At 39.2% G+C, this 9,485-nt stretch overlaps 1 protein-coding gene across 1 annotated transcript; it reads right to left on the reverse strand.

The window, feature by feature from the left end:
• Positions 1-5,213: 5,213 nt before the first annotated feature.
• LOC148015685 (uncharacterized) lies at positions 5,214-9,006 on the reverse strand. Its single transcript, XM_087665405.1, has one exon. It carries the CDS (start codon positions 8,637-8,639, stop codon positions 6,396-6,398), a length of 2,244 nt encoding a protein of 747 aa, XP_087521531.1. The 5' UTR covers positions 8,640-9,006; the 3' UTR covers positions 5,214-6,395.
• Positions 9,007-9,485: the final 479 nt, after the last annotated feature.

Below are 9,485 nucleotides of genomic sequence, written 5' to 3' on the forward strand. Positions count from 1 at the left end.
CATATGAAATGTGAATAAAGGACTCTATGTAGAAGGTTAACCACTCTAGTTGTATTTCATTTCAGAGATTTACATTAAAACACCAAGAAGAGTAGATTCTTTGACCCATACCTTATGACTTGATGAAGTTTCTACCTCGTGGAGGGTTGAGTCTTGCTCGAATAATCTTACTTGTGGAGGGATAAGTCCTACTTGTGGAGGGTTGAGTCTTACTAGAAATGGAGAGCTTGTTGTATTTGAAATGAGATTATCTTGGAAATGCTAAATCAAAATGAGCTTTTACTAGAAATGCTTGGGAAAAATTCTCAAACTTATCTCACTTTTTTAAAAAAACCTTAAAATTATTAAATACAATAGTATTTGATAACAAGTGGTCTCATTAAATACTTTTTACAGACCCTAAAAATATTCTCAATGTGAAAATTAATCTTTAAAAAAGTACTCTCTTTTCATATGAAAAAATGTCTTTTTCAACACAAGTTCCAAGAATAATAGCTTTATTATTAAAAACTTTTCTTAAGAGTCTTTTAAGAGCAACATCTTACATAAACATGCCATTTTTAGATGCAATATTATCGTATCTTCATCAAAGTCTCAATATCTTATCAAATGCAATTTTGTTAGCCATGAGTATGTTTATCTTTTTACTATGTTTCATTCAAATTGATGGTAGTCAATCAACTTATCCTAAGTACTCTCACATGAAACACGAGTTTCATGCTAGTCTTTTCTTCCAACTACAAGGTTTTTCACATTTCATACATTAGGGTTTCTTGTTTGCATCTTCTACTTAATTTTTAAATTTTATTACTCATTGGTGTCTTTTTTGCAAGTTTAGAATGTCAAAGAGAAAGCTATCCCTTAAGGGAAATGAAGCAAGAGAAATTGGATGACAATTGTGGTGATAGACTCTTTGATTTTCTTTAGAAGACAAGAAACTCATCCAAGTTTATATACATCAAGGATATGTTGAATGTCCCTTTTGATTTGCAAGGGCTTTTGGGAGATCTTGAAGAGAAGCTTGAGGAATACATTGAATTTTATGCTAGACATGTCTAAGAGTCTCTTACAATTGATAACTATGGTTCATTCTAATGATGTGAGCCAAGCAACCAATTCTCCCATGACAACTTTGATTACTAGGTATTATCTTATTGATGAGGAATTTAGAAAGCATGAAGCAAACTACTCTTTTCATAGGGATTAACAACAATGTCTTTTGATCCAAAAAGACATAGGGTTTCTTGCATATCTCCAATATATGGAAGATTTTTCTTTAGAAAAAGTGCAAGAGAAAAAGGGAGAAGATGTTGCATGCATAGATTAAGAGCTTGAAGAGAAAGCAAAGATTTTTCAAGAGGATGTTGAGAACCACATGATGCAAGGTTTTGATCTTGTTGTGTTTAAGAGTCAAGACATCACAAAGATAGAAAAGGAGGTGATAGAATTGAGTACAAAGACTGAAAATGCCCTCTTGATTGTATCATTGCATGTCTTATCTACCTTATCAACAAAAAATATATATATTGCTTAATGGAATTCAACATCTTTTTTATATTAGAGAATATTATTGCTTAGTTATCCTATTAGCATGGGGCCAAATTGTCAAGGATTTTGTAAGTTATGAAACATGCCCACTAGAAACTCTAGATATTGAGAATTTCCAAGATAGCTCCATAGCCTTACATACATGTATTAATCAATTTTTGAAATATGAAAAGAAGGGGCTACCCAAAAAGAAGAGTTCTTAGTGAGGCCCACAAAAGACGACATTGAAGACATGGAGTATGAAGAAACATTGAAGCCTCCATCAAAGGAGAAACCAAAAAACTCAAAAAATCTTTATGATGAGAGCTTTCTTGAAGATGATAAAAATCCAAAGTTATGAAAGATATTCATAGGTTTAATACTAGAGTTTTATTGTGCTCATTTTAATAGATAAGTGAATTTAAGATTTTTATTTATAGATTTTTTTTTTAAAATTATTATGCACATTGAAATTGAAGACCCTAATAACTTTCTTGAAAAAGCCAATGGATTTAATGGCATTGAAGCTTGGAAAAAGTCAAGGCCTTTGGTACTATATTGGAAGCTTGAATAATCAAAATATTGACATTCATCAGAACAATTTCTCAAGCTCTCTAAGTTTACCAATGATGGCTTTAAAAGCTATTTTCAAAGTCGTTGGATCTAAATTTTTTAACAAAGAAATAGAGAAGATAATTTTAGTAAAGAAGAAAGAAGTTGTAAGAGTTTTTGCTACATGCCTAGTTACAATGGATCTAGAGCCGAATACTTTGGAATCCTTAGATCCTATTTACTCTCCCATACAGGAGATACAAATTATTTGAAGCTTCTCCTAAGCTACAAAAAGCAAGAGTTTTTGAAATGTAGAGACCTTATCAAGTGATATGGAACCAAATATTTATCTACGATAGAAAAAAATTGAAGGATCTTAAAGAGTCAAGGGTTTCTTAAAACCCAACTTTTACTTTTTCTTTGCTTAGTTTGTAACCATTTTGAAAATCGATTGCATTAGCTAGAAATTTTGTATATATGCATCTTGACTAATACCAATAATATCCAAGTCTTTTGCATTAGCTTAGAATCCAAAGAATGATACTTAATAAAAGAATCAAAGCATTGTCTCTTTACTTTCTTGAACTTCTTCTTATTAAGAATATCCTTTGGGATTACTATGAGAAAAAGATGATAATAGAACTTAGATGCCTTTGAAGCATCAGTTAGCTTTGAAGATGAGGCCTAAACAAGATCAACATCATAACTCAAATATTATAAGTAAAGTTATATTCATGATTTCTTAAGTAAAAAGATATACCTTGCTACTGAGATTCTTTTACTACCACCTCCTCCTTGTTTGAGATTCTCAATATTCTTGAGGGTTCTTTATCGATTTCGAAAGCCTAAAATAGTTTATTTTCATGAGCATGCTTTTATGTATTTCTCCAATTAACAATTTTTTTATTAACAATCTATACTTTTTGCAAAACTCATCTCTATGTTTTGTTAATAAGTGATTCTCTAATCTAAGAACATTCTTCTCTACAATAAGATTAAACGTATAGCTTAAATTTCCATTATAACCATTACCAATAAACCTCATTAGTAAAGAACTATCATAAAAGAATGAATACTATTTTTTATAGGATATCTAGCGTATAATCTTCTATATAACCAAAGATTAAGATTTATATTTCCTTTAAATTAAAACATGTGTTTCATGGACTTTAAAACAATGTTTCATTTTATTCTTTTCCTAATTGGTTCATACTCACATTCTAGCTCAACGTGAAGATGATAGAGAGCTCTTTTACTAGTGTTACAAAGATCATTAGATAATTGATCCATAGTAAAGATCAAAGACATGATATGCAACTTTGAGGAGAAATATTGGGTGAATTTGAAGAAGAAGAAGAAGAATGAGAACGTAACTAGCAAGAAGAATAAGAAAGGAAAATGAGAATGAGGATGGAAGGATGTAACCAAAATTTGAAAATTTGAAAATTGAATATTCACTTTCACTTCTATCAAGAGAATACAGGATCTTCATTAAGCCAATCATCATCTTTATGTGGCCCACATTTCTAGGTTTGATGCAAGCCAATAGAATATTATGATGATGACTTTTTAAAGATTTAAGATATGTTTATTTATCAAAATATACTCTTTTAAAAACCCCAAAATGATTTTTATTTCTTAAAATATTTTCTCTCTCTAGGATCTCTTACAGGGCATTTTGAGACTCCCCTAATGCAACCAAATTATAATGGCAGGCAAAAGCATCATGGTAAGTCTTCTCTTAAAGTCTTGATCTTCTTTTTATATTTTTTCTTGCATGCTCAACATACACAAAGTAGGAAGGCATCTAGGTGAGAAAAGAAAACCTAGAGCAAAGAAATAGCTCTTGAAGGAATAGGAGATCCACTTAGTCCCCATTGTTGAGCCTTTGTTGGAGGGCATAGCACATGTCATGGTGGCTTCTATGATAAAGAGGGATGGATATGCCACCAATTGCATGACCATGCATGTCTAGCTCTTGGACAAATTGGCGCCATTATGAGTGTTGTCCTTTCCTAATCTCCTATAAGCCTATTTTGGTTTTTCTAGAACAGATTCCCTAAATGGAGGGGATACTCTTGTTCTCTAGTAATGGAGTGACATTCCTCATGTGTCCTTGGGCCGAAGAAAACAATGAGAGAGTAATTGTTATCAATGTTAATGCTTGCCAATGTATATAAAGCAATCATGGACCAATTGTCTATGGTTTTAGACAAGATCACTCTTTGACGATTATGAAACTCTACCAGACAGCTTACCTCTATGCCCATGATGGATGAGGTGACATTGAGGATTTTGACTCATGCCTTCTATCTACATGGGGGACACTCTAGCAAGATGGCTAAAGGAGGAGAATCCATGATACACATTAAGCTTTTGCAAGGCTACTATGCATACAAGACAAGGATTATGCTACTAACTCTTTATAACCAAGGCTAGAGTAGATCAACATCGACTTATGCTTCTTTCAAGTTGCATTCAACATCTGCACATAATGTTGGAGCATCCATGGTGCATCAATTGGTGTGGTCATATGTCCTATGAGATTAGAAGTTTTTTCATGCCTCCTAGATATGGAACATGGTGAACATTCAAAGTATCTTATTTGGTAGCTAATTTTGGGCACTAAATCATGTATATTTCATTATATTGATCATTCATGATCTGAGAACGTTAGCATAGTGCGTATGTGTATATGGTCTTTTATTAGCTTGTATTGGGCATGGTGATTTGAGAGTACAAAACAAGGTTAGTGGGCTCAATGATGAATAGATGTCCTGGTGAACGTTCAAAATATCTTATTTGGTGGCTAATTCCGAGCACTATATCATGTATATTTCATCATATTGATCGGTGATCTAAGAGTGATGATCTTTTATTAGCTCGTATTGGGCATGGTGATCTGAGAATACTTGAATAATTGTTTGTCCTGGCCTTGTTTTAATAGCTTGTATTGGGCATGGTGATCTAATGCACCATGAATAATGTGTACTTGAATGCGCACGAATCTTGATGAAGCCTCGGTACATGTACCTCAAGTTTCCACACACAACTACAGTATACAAAGTTTGCCATTCCTTCATTTAAAAGATCTTTCAGCCAAAGGCTTTTTCACTAGTGCTACCTGCAAAAGGATTTGTGTCTCAGAAGCTCCTGACCCTGTCATACTATAAAACAATGATCACTTTAGGGCCTGCCTACACGTGACCACATAGGAATTGGAAAGTGGAGTACAAAGATAGCCTACACAAGCATTTGGAAAACCTTAGCATCAAAGAGCAACGTATAGCATGGATCTTGGAAGTACAAGGTAAAAAACAAGCATGCAGAGTTCTATCAATGCACAGTTATATGTGGCTTGTATGCAAGAAAGGCAATAACTCTGCTCTTCTGCTTGCTTTCCTTCTATATATCTCATATTCTAGGCATCCTGGTGCAAATTAAGTGCTGACACATTCTTAGAATGCAGTCCAGGTAGTTGATATGTCAGAATAACAATGAGATCCAGCAATCATAGATTCTGAATGTGTCAGCACCAGAATTGAATTGCAACAGGCCAATTATCACTCTGCTCCCTCTGTTCCTTTTAGAATGGCCTCCACGTGGCTATGTCCTACTCTTGTCACCTGCCCTCTATTCAGCAAATAATGTAGCGCAGGAGATGCTGATACATCAGCATTCAAAGACCACCTCTCAGAATGCTGATGTCTAGGACCAGCAACGAAATCCAGCCATCCTGGTGCATGGTCCTGGAGAATTCTTGAGACAACATTTTCAGGGACAAAAAGTTCTTGCTTTTGTTTAAGAATTATATCATTTGCTCTTGGATCCACCATAATCTTTGCCAAGACCTACAAAGGCAAGCCCAAACGATGACCAAAAAGAACTGAAACTTGGAAACAAGTACATCACAGAAGACCCGAAACAGCATTGAAACAAACCAGCAACTACAAGCCTTCGAAGTATTTTGGTCTGTGGCGAATATCTGGCAGTCAATGGTAATGTGTATGAGTCCATTTAGATTAACCCACAGGAGCATTACTACCATCGATCCTTATACAACCTGATGTAATCGAATTTATTGTGTAGTCTGATGCTTCCTCTGGTCTGTCAAGATGGACTAAGAAAGTAACAGACCTTCCAGCTGAGTACAGTAATCAGGAAACTATATGAATAACAGGATTTGATGTACAGGGTCACTAAGTTAGACATAGAGGCCAGGCTGTGAGCTCCCATCCCCACATCCCAAAACATCTAACGGGGGAAGGAAATGAACAGCAAAGTACAAAGAATCAATGCCGAATCCTAAATTAATGTTACAATGTGGCATTAAGAAATACTTCATCAGGTATTGCATCATCATCACCCAATGCAAACAGCTCCGCATCCTTGTCCTCCTCGGTGGTAAAATCCCTGTGATCCAACCTAGCATGCGAAGCAATGAAAATCATTTTCTGTGCCTTCTCTGCAGCAGCTCTAGTATTGCCATTCCTATAAACCCATTTCCAGATAGACCAATTGCACTTAAGACTGCTGGTCGTGGCATGCAAAAATATCAGCCGCACAGCTACCTTGCGAAGAACTTTGAACTCACTTAAATATGTCTCCCACACTAGTCTTCTACTTTGTGGGGTTACAGGCTTCAGCTTGCCAGTTGCAGGATCTCTCTCTTTCATCTGCACAGCCTGGGCATAAAGTGGATCCAATCCATTCGCCCTCCACTTAAGGAGTTCCATCACTGCAATGTGAGCCTCTTCGCGACAAACCAACCTCGTTACCAAACGATCAACGTCCTTCTCTTGCTCTGCTGTAAGGAACTTGAATGGTGGCAAATACTTGCCACTCGTGTCCCTGATCAGATAGAGAGGATCAAGGATGAAAGCTGCGGACCATGCAGGATGGTAATTTTTGCTGAATCGCTTCTCAATTAATTGGTCCACAGGTCCCTCATCTTTGTCATACCTGGCACACCAATCTTTTACTTTCGACCGCAAGTCAACCCACAAAGGAAGACATTGACTAACTGAGGGCCTTTCCGATTCCACTTCCTGTACAATCACCTTGACTAGCTTTACAAGTGACAATACAGCTTCCAAATCTGACCAAAATCTTGTGTCAGATACCATTTCCACGATTTCTCTACCCAAAGGATCCTCTGCATATGCCAACTTGAAGGAGTCATCCATCCCAGCCATTTGAAGCACCTGAGCAGAGCTGGCGATGTCTTCTGCAACAGCGATGGCATAAAGGTGCTGAGCAGGTTCTGAGAGCTGGAGGCTTGGTGCAGGTGTTCTTAACAGCTTCACACTTTCAACATCATCCCCTTGCAACTTTTGAAGGTAGTTCCAGGCAGGTTGTTTGCTGGCGAAAAAACTAGTAACCTTCCTGCATTCTATGTCAACAGACCTGAATAAAGTAAGATGCTTGTAGAAACTCTTCAAAAGGCTATTGAAGCCTTGAATTTGGCAGGAGAGGTTGACCATCCACCTGTTCTTATATTCGAGCTCCTGCAAGGCCTTGAGTGTGTGCTTATCAGAGTCTGCAACGATTCCCACACAACGTTCAAGGGCTGAACCACATACACCAACCACAGCTTCCCAAAGGGCTTCTTCAACCAGCTTAGCAGATAAAGATGGGCTACTCAGAGTCATAACCTTGCGGAACAAGCTTGTACCGTTCGGGAGATTCAGGGTCACATTCACCAAAGTTTCACCCATTATGGTTACCTTCTTCCACCACCCATCAGAGGCAAGTTGGAAAAACATTGCATCCCTTAGCCTTGCTTCTGACTCGCTCCTCACCTCCTCAAACTTAGTGTCTAGTTTTTGCCCTGCCAAATATCTTCTGCTGATGGGAGGAAGCCCCACCTGACTGAGAAAAGCCTTGAATTTGGGGTGCTCCACACAAGAAAAAGAAACCGTTCCACATGATTCGTACAGCCACTCTGCCAGCAGATTGAGAGCTGCTTCAATCTGTCCCTTCGACAAGCCCTGTCCCGAGCCTTTGCCCCCTGGGCTCTTCAATTTCTTCACACTGTCCTCCAGCAATGCCAATGCTCCTAGGTCCTCTTTCCCACCAGACAACATCAATTGAGGGGGAGCTGCACTCGGTCTCATGATCTCAGAGGCTGCATCCAAGGCTGCCACTGAGAGGGGGGGTGCTGGCAGAGAGGGCGCATTCCGCTTTCTGGAAGAGGAACAACTGCCAGTGGGCTGGATTGGCCTTGGAGGAGGAGGAGGAGGAGGAGCACATGCCAGGGGCTTGGGAATGGCCCCATTGAAGTTAGGGCACGTCCCTCGCTTGAGGTGTTCAGAGGCGGTCCGCGAGGGATTGGATGCAGAGAAGAGAGCGGCACAGAGGCCACAGCGCAATTTGACAGCCTTCGCAGCGCCGGTCTCCTGGTTCCGCACCAGGATAGGTTCCAAATGGGCCCAGTACCAGGCTCCTTTGCCCTTGATGGCCTTGGTGCGCACGGTCAGCAGGCCCTCGTAGCGCTTCTGCAGTGCTTTCGCAGAAAGGTCGTCCTCGTGGTGATGGTGGTGAGCATGAGCAGCGGCCATGTCCCCCTGCTCCTCCTCCAATTCACTTTACCGCCGTCCACTGCTGCGAATGCTGCCTGTGCTGCCGCAGCAGGACGGGCCTGCGCGTCCATAACACTGGACCTCCCGGGCAGGCTACCATCATCCTCGAGTCCCTCCCTCCGCCTGCATCGCATTTCCCCTCTGTTCACCGGTCATGGTGCTTGGATCCATGGATATGATCCCTGAATCGCTGGGAATTCAGGGCAGCCAGGGTAAGATCCGGCACTAATTACCCCCAAAAAAAAAACCTTAAGGCTGAAGAGGGTAAAAACCACAAAAACGGGTTTGGGTCTGGGTGGGGGGGGGGGCAATCCTTTTTCCTCAGGAAACAGATAAATCTCTCTTTTTCTTCCTCACCCGAGAATGGTAAAGCAAGAACGAAGAAAGAGGGATTTTGGTGTGCGAGGATGTACAACAACAGAATTGCTCAACTGATGAGAAACAGAAATGTTGCGGGTAGGTAGTAAGCGAGAGGAGGAGGTCGAGGATGATGTTGATGTGGTTGATGATGATGATGATGATGAATGAGTGCGAGAGAGCCAAAAAGCGACTGAATCCTAGTGCGCGCACTCGCCCATCATCAGGAAGAACATTGTCTGCTGAGTAAGGAAGAGAGTGTGAGTAATCCTCACTACGGATTGCCCCTTTTGTTTTACTAAAAAGTTACAAAGCCTCGCTCTGGTAACACAAATTCAATTTCCTACCGAGAGATCGGGCAATCCTTGCAAAATATCATCTCCAAATTTCCATTCAGCTTGTCCACAGACAATTATCTTCCTTTCCAATGTCTATGCTGTCATCAATTACTTGGACTTAAAAAGCTAT

The sequence above is a fragment of the Lygodium microphyllum genome, chromosome 24 (assembly GCF_053477565.2).
Source record: "Lygodium microphyllum isolate KBCC chromosome 24, Lygodium_microphyllum_v1.1.10, whole genome shotgun sequence".
Lineage (NCBI taxonomy): Eukaryota > Viridiplantae > Streptophyta > Polypodiopsida > Schizaeales > Lygodiaceae > Lygodium > Lygodium microphyllum.

Coding starts and splice junctions, on each gene's coding strand:
- LOC148015685 (XM_087665405.1), bottom strand. CDS start 8,639: ATGGCCGCTGCTCATGCTCACCACCATCACCACGAGGACGACCTTTCT.